This window comes from Dreissena polymorpha, chromosome 12 (genome assembly GCF_020536995.1).
Source record: "Dreissena polymorpha isolate Duluth1 chromosome 12, UMN_Dpol_1.0, whole genome shotgun sequence".
Lineage (NCBI taxonomy): Eukaryota > Metazoa > Mollusca > Bivalvia > Myida > Dreissenidae > Dreissena > Dreissena polymorpha.
This window is the reverse complement of record NC_068366.1, coordinates 41,075,580-41,088,852: the sequence shown is the minus strand read 5'-3', so window position 1 is coordinate 41,088,852 and position 13,273 is coordinate 41,075,580. Positions and strand designations below refer to the sequence as shown.

At 37.0% G+C, this 13,273-nt stretch overlaps 2 protein-coding genes across 2 annotated transcripts in view; one reads left to right on the top strand and one right to left on the bottom strand.

Annotated features, from left to right (window-relative positions):
• LOC127852551 (monoglyceride lipase-like) overlaps positions 1-4,311 on the bottom strand; it is a 29,848-nt gene extending 25,537 nt beyond the window's left edge. The window contains exon 1 of the mRNA XM_052386505.1: positions 4,221-4,311. Coding sequence (XP_052242465.1) covers positions 4,221-4,311 — 91 coding nt within the window. The remainder of the gene's footprint in view (positions 1-4,220) is intronic.
• LOC127852550 (uncharacterized) overlaps positions 1-13,215 on the top strand; it is a 210,728-nt gene extending 197,513 nt beyond the window's left edge. The window contains exons 2-3 of the mRNA XM_052386504.1: positions 7,315-8,235; positions 13,168-13,215. Coding sequence (XP_052242464.1) covers positions 7,348-8,235; positions 13,168-13,215 — 936 coding nt within the window. The 5' untranslated portion in view covers positions 7,315-7,347. The remainder of the gene's footprint in view (positions 1-7,314; positions 8,236-13,167) is intronic.
• Positions 13,216-13,273: the final 58 nt, after the last annotated feature.

The window sequence follows — 13,273 nt, the reverse complement described above, 5'->3', positions numbered from 1 at the left end:
AAAATATTGGATAAAAAGTGTGATGCTTTATGCCTTTAATAATCTTTAGCGCATAATTGTAATCGTCACATCTACATCATAACAATTTAGTAAACGTACACCGTGGAAAGCCGTAAGAATTGCACCTGTTCGTCCTCTGTGTCTGTCTGTTCATCTGTGGATAGATTGTGCATAACAGCAACTGCTGAATGACCTTAATGTGTTAATGAATTGTAGCTGTACACAAATGTGTAATTAAATTTGTTTTGTTATTTGTTTTCAAGATTTGAGCATATATACACAAGTTGTTTGTACTGAAGAAATTTGTCTTTTTATGACTGATGGACTTGTTTGTGTATCTCAACGTGACATGGGGGCATCAGTGAAGGAGACACATGTAGTTAAAAAAAACATTTGATACAGATTTTAAAGTTGCTTTCATATGCACGTGCATGTTTTGATAAAAATGGATGCCATAGATTATTGCAAATTTTGTTTAATGAATTTATTTCTTGACCCATTTTAGTCTTAAATTTAATTATTATCTGAAAATGTAAATCAATTAAATAAAATGCATAATAATCATTAGTTCTGATAATAAATTGGATATTGTAATTAAATCACTAGTTAATATTGATTGTTATTCTCTATTGACAGGTGTCCGCATAAAACTGGCGGTTGTTTATTCATGAGACTCGATGAGTGCTGTCAAGCAGTGGCTGCATGAATGCGCCTGCACAACTTATGCATAGATTAGCAGGTGCCACTGCCTGAACAACTTACTTAGGCACAAGAAGTGGATGACGTTGTGCACAGTCCACAACAGGACCAAAATGCAGCTTATATGGACAACACATCATTAACTTATTTATGTAGTTGCTATTTTATGCTCACATGTGCACGAAGTGCTATAGGTGAGTCAATGTGGTCAGTCTATGTTCGGCGACATGTGTTAATATTCAATATTTGACTCTTTGTTGATGAAAGATGGTCATTAAGTTTCTGCTAATGATACAAAATAACTTAATAAGTTAATGATTTCTTGTCTATGAGCTGCTGCATTTCGGTCAAGTGTGGTCAACATCTTTGTAAAAGTGTGGATATTGACAATTTCTGCCGTTCTTTTTTGGATTTTTTTCATTAAAGACACACTTTTTACAATAAGCATTTATGCAATGCGTAGGATGATTACATGTTTCTTTTATAGTATAACAAAGTGAAAATAAATTCTACTCCTTTATTTAATTATCTTTGTAACATAACAATACAGGGTTTTCTCCAACAACTCTACAGCTAGGGAACAATGAAGTGGAACACTATCTGAAAATGAAATACATTTTATGTTAATAAAATTTGTATTTGTAAGACAAGTGATGAAATAAAAGGTTAACATTGTAACATAAAGAGATGTGGTTTCTGTTTGTTCTTTAAAGAGCATGTACTGTGTATACTGCACATCAGACAAGGTTCTGTTGGAACTAATAGTTTCATATAAAAAATTCTTGAGAATGAATTGTATCATTTATGTAAAGATGGATTGTTGATTCATTATTACACATTCATGATCTACACTTCATAAGTTAATCTTTAATTTTCATGGAACTCACATCTTTTTTTTCTTACCCGCTCAAATGACTGGGCCTCACATGCGCTGTTTCGCGGATTTCCTATAATGATTATATATGAATGAATATGACTCGTAAAATAACATAAGTAATCCAATATGTTATTTTAGCTTATGTATACTCGTTAATTTATTTTCTACAAGTCCATGTAAAAAAAAACAATAACTTTTTTGTATTTACTAAAAAAAATTTATATTCAATTGATTTTTACAAATGGTATTGTGAAATGTGATTAACCTTTTTTATGCTCCCCCAAAATTAATTTTTTGGGGAGCATTTAGTCACCGCTGCGTCTGTCCATGCGTCTGTCTGTCCGTCCGTGCACAATTTTTGTCCGGGCTATTTCTCAGAAACTAATGACCGGAATTCAATGAAACTTTATGGGAAGCTTCACTACCAAGAGGAGATGTGCATATTATTAGCAGGTTCTGGTCGGATGATTTATTACAGAGTTATGGCCCTTTGAAATTTTCCATAAACTGTACATATAGTGCAATTCTTGTCCGGGCTATTTCTCAGCAACTAATAACCGGAATTCAATAAAACTTTATGGGAAGCTTCACGACCAAGAGGACATGTGCATATTATCAGCGGATTCTGGTCAGATGATATTTCACAGAGTTATGGCCCTTTGAAATTGTCTATAAAAAATTATTGTCCCCCCACCCAACTACTGTGCCCTCAAAACGTTTCTTTTTATCTGAATATATAGTGCAATATTGTGACAAAAAACAACTTTGGGGAGCATCAACCGTCTCCGACGGTTTCTTGTTTTTAAATAACATGTATTTAATAAATCACCATAATAACTTTATATATGAGTCGCGCTCTGAGAAAATGGGGTTTAATGCATGTGCGTAAAGTGTCGTCCCAGATTTGCCTGTGCAGTCTACACAGGCCAATCAGGGACGACACTTTCAGCTTGTATTATATGTTGCGTTTTAAGAAAGACTCTTCTTAGCAAAAATCCAGTTTAGGCAGAAAATTGTCCCTGATTAGCCTGTGCGGACTAAATAGACTTTAGACTGCGGACTAAATATTCATTAATAAATATGGACAATCGATCTTTATGAGCTGTCATACATACAAACATGTACAAAAAAAGATATTTTGATTTATGCATTTATTACAATTTGAAATGTATCTGTAACCAAGTAACTTAATAAATAACGATATATATGTCACATAATTAATTTGTGATTATGATAACGTTGTTAAACCTTATTTATTTTATGTGTTTTGTAACATTGACACACCTACACGAATAAATGTGCTAACTTTATACTGTGTACTTGATTAATTATCTTACCAACTTTTGTTCAACTCATGTGATGGATGAGATCTCATCATTCACACATGGTTGTTTTTGTGCGTCTGAAAAGAAAGTACAAAGTGTTCAAATTCAAACATTCCACAGTTGAACGAAAAAAGTGATGAATGGATACCAAAAACCTAAATATAAGAAATAATTATGTTAAATATATGTCATAATATGTTAAAAAATATTTACATACATGAACTGGACTGGAATTGTCAATAGAAAACAGCAAACACACAATACACAACAATTATTATTCCTAATGATTATTCCGTGCAAATTCATTAGAAATGTTTTTATGTATAACTCAAAGTACAAAATTAACCTTTTGCTCCCAGTCTAACTTTCATTTTAAAAATTTTACATGTGACTGACATTGTGAATTTTTTATAATCATTTTGTGGTAAGAGTAAGTTAGTAAGTAAGGGTCATGAGATTTCATTTGTTAATATACCTTAAAGTCCGTCCATTTCTTTATAACTTTGTCTATCGTGGGGCTACACAATCAAATGCTGTTCACTCTGAAATTGAGTGATAGTTTTCAGGTTTGTGTTTACAATTGAAAATTAATTCTAAAGCTATGTACACTGTGTAATAAAGTAAAATCTATGCCAAAAATAAATATACAGTAGGCATCCGTATATACTATCGCAGTGGTGTAGTGGATGAGGTGTCCGCCTAGCGATCGGGAGTTCGTGGTGTTGTGCCGGTGCCCGGTCTACAAAATGCGCACATACCTCGTGATTGGGAACCAGCGACAAATCGGTATAGTGCATGCTGGGTAGCACGAGTTTGTACGGTCTCTTGTGCACGGGACGTTGAGGTGAGTATATGTGTTTATGTGCCTATGTCCCTATGTGAGTATTGTGTGAGGAATTGTGAGCCTGTATATTTTATATGGTATTGTAAGATATAAGTGAGTCTGTAACTGTGAGCCTGTAACTGTGAACCTGTGCATGTAACCCTGAGTACGTTAGTAGTTCCAGAGGGTTAAGCCTGTGCATGTTAGCCAGTGTCTAGCTGTGAGCCTGTGTGTATTGTATTATATTGTATTTTATGTGCGTTCAACACGTATTTACCTGGAAGGCCTTTCCCAGAAGATATAAGTGAGTCTGTAACTGTGAGCCTGTAACTGTGAACTTGTGCGTGTAACCCTGAGTACGTTAGTAGTTCCAGGGGGTTAAGCCTGTGTATGTAAGCCGGTGACTGTGTGTTTAAGTACGTGTTTGCCTGGAAGTGTATTCCCAGAAGTACATGTATAGTGCCATTTCGTGACGTGGACGAGCCGACGAGTGTACCCGACGAGCCGACGCGTGAAGCCGACAAGTTCCCTCGAAGACGACGAGGACGATTGGTGCCGTCCAGACGTGGATTCCAGTCGATGCCCATGTGAGTAGTCTAGTATATTATCTTTGCTAGCGGTTGTGATAATTGCATTAAAACCCACGAATAGCTAACCGGGTGAAAACACTACAATGGTAGTACGGGTGGGGTTTGTGTAATTGTGTTTTAACGGTTAGGCTAGTTCTATATATAACTTTGTTGCAAATAAATCGGCATCGTGAAATTTAGTTTGGACCGTCGCATCAAATTTAATTTAAAGTTCTGTGTTCGTTTTAAAACGTTATTTCTATAATTTAACAGTTGCACGCATTTTTCGTCTATTTTTAGTCGTGTGTAAAAACAGACGGCATCATAGTTTTTTTCATTGTTCACATTCGCCGGCCGTGTTATCAGTTGGCGAAATATTTGTTAAAAAACGTGATTGTCCAATGCTGTTTGTAACAGGTTCATTGCTTGTGTAATTAACGGACGGCCACGTGTTTTTTATTTGGCAATTTCCCGTGATTAGTTGGCGCGTATTCTGTGCGCAGCAGTTCATGAAAAAACGTGTTTGGTTGACTGCTGTATATAGCAGTGTAAATTGCTGATGTATCGGTAACTGAAGTCCGAGGAAATAGAAGTTTACGGGGCACGAATTTTGTCCTTGGCAATTCTATTTATAGCAGTGTTATTGCGAATGTAAACTGGGTCCCGGGAAATTGGTGCTTAACTACAAGTTAAAGCGGCGTGTTTTTTATTTGCAGTTTTTATTTTTGTTCTACATATATTCAGTTGGAATACAAACTCTGTGATTTTTTTTGGTACTTTTTTACAATTAAGTCAATTTCGCCAATGCTCCTTTAGAACCACATGCCACTAAGGATATAAGATCAAACAATGCTCGCACATATGCATTTGATATTGCTTCCCTTGATTCAACCTGTAATATGAAAGTGCGTATACCATTGCATGTCTTGTCTGATGTTTATGACAATTTGTTGTATAACACATTAAATACCAGCAACACACATATGACTTACTTGATATAGTTTTAACACCAATACAAAGTAAATGAGATCATCGGAAAAAGCTAAATTCACCATCATTCTAAATACTTTTATCTCAACATTGTCCAACCACAGCAGCCAATTAAAAAAAAACAAAACTAAAACCTTTTTGCAGATCCCAACACCAACACCAACACCTTTCCACAGCTGTATCCAGCAAATACGATCTAAATCTCGATGTAACCATTGTCACTCAGTTTAATTTGGCATTAGGACATCATATTGTATTTGTTTTTCTGAAGACATTTTGCTGATGTTAAATACTTTTGTTCTGCGCACAAAAAGGCTTTTTGTACAATAAAGTTTGTGAATAGTTTATTTCAACTTGATACGGTTAATGTTGTATAAAAAAAGCCCATCAAGATAATGATGTAGACTTTTTTGTTATCAGTATGTTTAGTAGATGTAAAAGTCAAGTGAAAACATAAGGATTTCAGGGGTCGAAATAATGTGAAAGATTTTTGCGAACCATTTGATTGTGCTACTATTTGTGTGCTTTTGTGGTATTTGATTGTGTATTGTGATGGTTGAGTGACTGGGTTAAGAAAACTTGGAGTATCTTTAGCAAATGAATATTGATATTGAAGTCATGGGTCCAAATTGACAGAACTTTTAAAATAATTAAAAAGATATTTTCTATTGGTATTTCATAAAAATGAGATAAAAAGATTAAGAATTTGGAGAGAACAAGAGACTTGATTTATTGTTGTTCATGTCCACAAGGCAGTGTAAAGTTTAAATTGGTGATAAGATACTAAGAGTGTGTGTTTTTGTGTGTGTGTGTGTGTGTGTGTGTATTTTTGAATGAGTGCTGGTCATTAACAGCGCTTTTGCTGCTCAAAACTTTCATGGCCAATTATTGTTGGATAAAGTTATGTGATTTTATGGTTAACATTATAATATATGAGTTATTTGTAAACAAATGTGTTTGCTTGAATAATTCGAAAATGTTGAATAATATTATAACATTTCCTTTAAAATAAATTGTATTGGGATATGAAGTTTACAGTCTGTTACCATAAATGGCTGTTAAAGTTTTGAGCAACCGGGCCTAGTTGTTCATCATTATGTTTACAATCTATGTTTTACCTATTTATGATTCCACAGTTATTTGAAGATTATTATTTTTTTAAAGAAAAGTATGGGGGGGGGGGTTTATAGGTAAGTTAAAAAGTTGTTTTTCTAAATGATTTGAACAGAAGATAACCCTTTGTTAACAATACTTTTAAATCTACTTATAGAAATTAAGAAATTTTTGTTCCGTTGTGAATTGAAAATGACCCTTCTTTGTAATGTCCTTCTATTTTAATTGTTTTAATAACAGATAACAGTGAAACTGTTAAAAATGAAATTTTGCTTTAAATTTGTGTTCAGTTAAAACATATTTTAAGAAAATCTGTCATCATCCTCTGCTCATGTTGTTGAGTTAAGGATATTGTTGTCAACGTTTATTTGATTTTAAATGTTGTGCGGATACCGTGTTGACATTTCTACATAAGCCAAACATTCATTAAAAAATCATTTTACTGATCAGTCTATTTGGAGATTTATTGACGAATTTATAATAGATTTAGTGCTAATGTTTGATATTTGTGAATCCAAGTTACGTCATCCCATAAATCATCCACATGTATTTCCTGATCAAACTCTGTTGCATACACAGGCATGAATTGTTTCATGGATTGACAGATGTCAGACGTTGTCAAGAATTGTACATATTGTGAATTATTATATTTTTGTAACATAACATGTTAAGTGGCAAGAATTCTATTGGCGCTGGTGTTTACACTTCTGTGCATGTATCGTGTAAAGATTTGGGATCTTGGGTCTGATGTCTTATGAAGACTAGACTGCATAATTGTTTGGAAAGTAAGACAGAAACAGTTTAATATAGAGTTTTTATTGATTATTTATAGAAAAAACAGCGATAGCGATTTTATTAATTGGTAATTATTGGGGAATTTAGTTTTAATTGTGTAGGCTAATTGCCATTTTTAGTTAGGTATTAATTTTAATTAAGTTAATAGTAATTTAAATGAGTAGACTCCGCGAGGCCCAGAAAAAGGTAAAGGCCGAGCTGGCCGCCCAAATATCCAACTTGGAGGTGGAGATTACGGCTTGCTGGGTGGAGCTCCAGGTTAGGTGGCTGGAAGAAGCCGTCAGTGCGTTGCCGACAGTGCAAGATGTCGTCCGTGACATTGGGGTGTGCATGGACGAGAGCACTGTAGGAGGCAACGATGAGACTAGCCGCGTCGGTGATGTAGTTTCGTTGGTGCTGCCGACAGTACAAAGAGTCGTCCGTGACATTGGGGTGTTCACCGACGATAGTACTCAAGGAGACAACGATGAGATTGGCTGCGTCGATGATGCGGTTCCGTTGGCGCTACCAACAGTTTGCGAAGTTGTCCGTCACATTGGGGTGTGTACCGACATAAGCACTGAAGGAGGCAACGGTGAGACTGTCGGCGTCGGCGGCAGAGAAGACAAGTTCACCGAAGGCGTCGATGACGCGGTTCCGTTGGCGCTACCAACAGTTTGCGAAGTTGTCCGTCACATTGGGGTGTGTACCGACATAAGCACTGAAGGAGGCAACGGTGAGACTGTCGGCGTCGGCGGCAGAGAAGACAAGTTCACCGAAGGCGTCGATGACGCGGTTCCGTTGGCGCTACCAACAGTTTGCGAAGTTGTCCGTCACATTGGGGTGTGTACCGACATAAGCACTGAAGGAGGCAACGGTGAGACTGTCGGCGTCGGCGGCAGAGAAGACAAGTTCACCGAAGGCGTCGATGACGCGGTTCCGTTGGCGCTACCAACAGTTTGCGAAGTTGTCCGTCACATTGGGGTGTGTACCGACATAAGCACTGAAGGAGGCAACGGTGAGACTGTCGGCGTCGGCGGCAGAGAAGACAAGTTCACCGAAAGCGTCGATGACTATAATTTATATTTTCCAAGATCCTTTTTTCTTAAAGTTAATAAGCAATATAGTAACTGTAATAAATTGATTAATTGACAGTTTTAAGCTATTCAGATGCACATTCAGATACACTTTTTATGCAGAAGGCAGTCACACACAATAAGTTAGAGATATTGCACTAGTATAAAAGTAACTCGGTAAATAGAATACAGGCATCATTGGCGTCGCACTGAAGTGCGGCGACTAGTATGTAATACTTTTTTTTTCGCTTATGGGAGGAGAAGTTATTTTACGGATCAATGTATATATTTTTGTTGTCAGAATATCTTGCATAGTGGTGATTTTTTGTGTAAATTAGTGTAAATAAGGACTGCATTTATGCCTGTTACATTTACTACAACATTTATTGCTAATAATGCAAAGCTAATTCTTTTAATTAATAACTGATCACATGGACTGGGCAATAATAAAAGATCACAGGTACTGGGCAAATACGCGAACCGGTGAAACTTTCTGGTTTTGTATAAAAACAAAACTTCTTTTTTCCACTATCCTATTAACCACCTAGTTACTAATAAAGGCGCTATAGAGCGCGAAGCGCGACACGTATTATTAATTGTAATAATGAGTCTTGATAAAGGAAGCAGCCGCTTATCAATGAGGAGCACCATCACAGCACCCCAGTCTCATTACTATCAAGTCCTCCTACAGGTTTTTTAAGAACCACATATAGAAGGCCGCAGGCCTGACCCGTATCTTGCAAGTGGTATGGACCCTTTGGTATGGACCTTTAATCCCGCTCACTATCCAGCGTTTAAACTTCCGGGTTTACATTTAAACCGACTATTAATAGCTTATTAATATCTTAGTTAGAAGGTGATTTTTCAAGCGGTTCCGTATTGTAGTGGTTACACGCTCGCTTCATGTGAGAGGCCCAATGTTCGAGCCTCAGTAGAATCAAATTATTTTATTTGTGTTCTATGTTAAATTTTTGTTTTGATGTAGACATTTTAGTTTAAATAAATATGCTGTTATATTGTAACCATTTTTGTTTTTATTATGCCCATGAAATATATGTGTGAGAGGGTGGGGGGGGGGGAGTTCGTAAGCACATTAAAACTCTTACGTTTTCATATCAATGAGTACTCAACCGATATCGTTAATGAGCAACGTAAGAATACGTTCAGAATCATCTCCCCTTTAAGTTGAGAAAAATATGAAATTACGCTTACAAGATGAAGCAGATTTTTTAAAACCTACACAGTTCTGTTCCATTAATGAAAACTGCACACGGATGCCAGTAAAAACAAGAGGGCCTGAAAGGCTCAAAGTCGCTCTTCTGAGATTCAAAGGAACTGACCTGTTATGTGCAGCCCAAGATGTCATTAGAACAAAATGTTCTTACCAACTTTCATGACTAGTGAACACCCTGGCAGCCACGTTTTTCAACAGACCAGAACCATTTTCATACACATCCAAGATATGATTTAAACAAATATACTGACAAAGTTTCATGAAGATTCATAAGCCCGTATAAGGAAAAAAATGCCCAGGCCCACTGGTGGCCATGTTTTTCAAGCAACTGGAACCATTTTCGAACTTGTCCAAAATATTATTGGGACAAATCTTCTGACAAAGTTTCATGATGATCGTACACTAAATATGGCTTCTAGAGTGTTAACAAGGTTTAACTATAGCTATATAAGAAAAATGCCACGCCCCCTTGGCGGCCATGTTTTTCCACCAACCGGAACCATTTTCGAACTCATCCAAATATCATTGGGATAAATCTTCTGACCAAGTTCCATGATGATTGGACAATAAATGTGGCCTCTAGAGTGTTAACAAGGTTTTACTAAAGCATGATGTATAGCCATATTAGGAAAAATGCCCCGCCCCCTGGTGGCCATGTTTTTTAAGCAACCGAAACCATTTTCGAACTCATCAAAGATATCATATGGACATATCTTCTGACCAAGTTTCATGAAGATCGGAAAATAAATGTGGCCTCTAGAGTGTTAACAAGGTTATACTATAGCCATATAAGGAAAAATGCCCCGCCCCCTGGCGGCCATGTTTTTTGACCAACCAGCATCATTTTTGAACTCGTCCACAAGATTATTGGGATGAATCTTCTGACCAAGTTTCATGAAGATCGGACTATAAATGTGGCCTCTAGAGTGTTAACAAGATTCTACTATAGCCATATAAGGAAAAATGCCCCGCCCCTTGGCAGCCATGTTTTTGAAGCAAACGTAACCATTTTCAAACTCATCCAAGATATCATTGAGACCAATCTTCTGACCAAATTTCATGAAGATTGGACAATGAATGTGGCCTCTAGAGTGTTCACAAGGTTTTACTATAGCCATATATAGCCATATAAGAAAAAATGCCCCGCGCCCTTGGCAGCCATGTTTTCAAGCAAACGTTACCATTTTCGAACTCATCCAAGATATCATTGAGACCAATCTGCTGACTAAATTTATGACGATTGGACAATAAATGTGACCTCTAGAGGGTTAACAAGGTTTTACTATAGCCATATAAGGAATACTGCCCCGCCCCCTGGCGGCCATGTTTTTCCAACGGACCGGAACCATTTTTGAACTCAACCAACATATCATCTAGACAAACATTTTGACAAAATGACATGAAGATTGGGTATCAAATGTGACTTCTACAGTGTTCACAAGTTTTTGTTTTTGTTTACCTAGTGACCTAGTTTTTGACCCAGCATGACCCAGTTTCGAACTCAGTCGAGGTATCAATGGGACAAATATTCTGACCAAGTTTCATGAAGATCGGACAATAAATGTGACCTCTGGCGTGTTCACAAGGCAAATGTTGACGGCGCACGACGCACGACACACGACAGACAAAAGGCGATCGCAAAAAGGAAAGAGCACCGCCTTGAGGTGCAGACCGCTCATCTATTTTTCTTTTAAAGGTGAAGGGACCTATCTCAATACTTCAATCACAAAGGAGGGAGGGGTGGGGTGGATAGGGGTGTATAGTGTGGGTGTGTGGTCATTTATTACATTATCTTCCAAAAATAAGAAAAAAAAGAAAACGTTTCATGATGATCCACCCCCCCCCCCCGAGTGTCATGAAGATTGGACTATAAATGTGGCCTCTAGAGTGTTTACAGGATTTTACTATAGCCATATAAAGAAAAATGCCCTGCCCCTTGGCAACCATGTTTTTCAAGCAAATGTAACCATTTTCGAACTCATCCAAGATATCAATAAGACTAATCTTCTGACCAAATTTCATGAAGATTGGACAATATATGTTGCCTCAAGAGTGTTAACAAGGTTTTACAAAAGCCATATATAGCCTTATAAGGAAAAAAGCCCCGCCCCCTGGTGGCCATGTTTTTCAAGAAACCAAAACCATTTTCGAACTTATCCACAATATCATTGGGACAAATCTTCTGACCAAGTTTCATGAAGATCTGAAAATAAATGTGACCTCTAGAGTGTTAACAAGGTTTTACTATAGCCATATTAGGAAAAATGCCCCGCCCCCTTGGCGGCCATGTTTTTCAACCAACCGGCATCGTTTTGAACTCATTCAAGGTATTATTGGGATGAATCTTCTGACCGAGTTTCATGAAGATCGGACTATAAATGTGGCCTCTAGAGTGTTAACAGGATTTTACTATAGCCATATATAGCCATATAAGGAAAAAAGACCCCGCCCCTTGGCAGCCATGTTTTTCAAGCAAATGTAACGATTTACGAACTCATCCAAGATATCAATAAGACAGATCTTCTGACCAAATTTCATGAAGATTGGACAATAAATGTGGCCTCTAGAGTGTTAACAAGGTTTAACAAAAGCCATATATAGCCTTATCAGGAAAAATGCCCCACCCCCTGGTGGCCAATTTTTTTCAAGAAACCAAAACCATTTTCAAACTCATCCACGATATCATTTGGACAAATCTTCTGAAAAAGTTTCATGAAGATCGGAAAATAAATGTGGCCTCTAGAGTGTTAACAAGGTTTTACTATAGCCATATAAGGAAAAATGCCCCGCCCCCTGGCGGCCATGTTTTTCAACCAACCAACATCATTTTAGAACTCGTCAAAGGAATTTTTGGGATGAAGCTTCTGACCAAATTTCATAAAGATTGGACAATAAATGTGGCCTTTAGAGTGTTAACAAGATTTTACTATTGCCATATACTATAAGCCATATAAGGAAAAATGCCCCGCCCCTTGGAGGCCGTGTTTTTTAAGCAAAGGTAACCATTTTCGAAATCATCCAAGAAATCATTGGGACAAATTTTCTGACCAAGTTTCATGAAGATCGGAAAATAAATGTAGACTCTAGAATGTTAACAAGGTTTTACTAAAGCCATATAAGGAAAAATGCCCTGCCCCCTTGGCGGCCATGTTTTTCAACCAACGGGCATCATTTTCAAATTCGTCCAAGATATTATTGGGATGAATCTTCTAACCAAGTTTCATGAAGATCAGACAATAAATGTGGCCTCTAGAGTGTTAACAAGATTTTACTACAGCTATATATATAGCCATGTAAGTAAAAATACCCCTCCCCTTGGCAGCCATGTTTTTCAAGCAAACGTAACCATTTTCGAACTCATCCAAGACATCATTGAGACCTATCTTCTGACCAAATTTCATGAAGATTGGACAATAAATGTGGCCTCTAGTGTTAACAAAGGCAAATGTCGATGGCGCACGACGGACAAAGGCGATCACAAAAGCTCACCATGAGCACGTTGTGCTCAGGTGAGCTAAAAACAACAGGCTTAAATGTATTATTATATGTTATATTTTTTAACAAGCATGTTATTCAAATTAATATTCTGCGCGATTAAGTATTTTCCATGTACTTAAGTACCATTAAAATCTTGGTGGCAAGTGAAATATCTAAAAATATGAAGCACTTTTATTTTTCATATTGCAGAGTTTACTAGAAAAGATGCTGGTGATAAGTCAGCATGAGGACGAATGATTAGATATTTCTAAATTGCATTTCCAGTAACAAATCCACTTCCATTTTAAAGACTTCC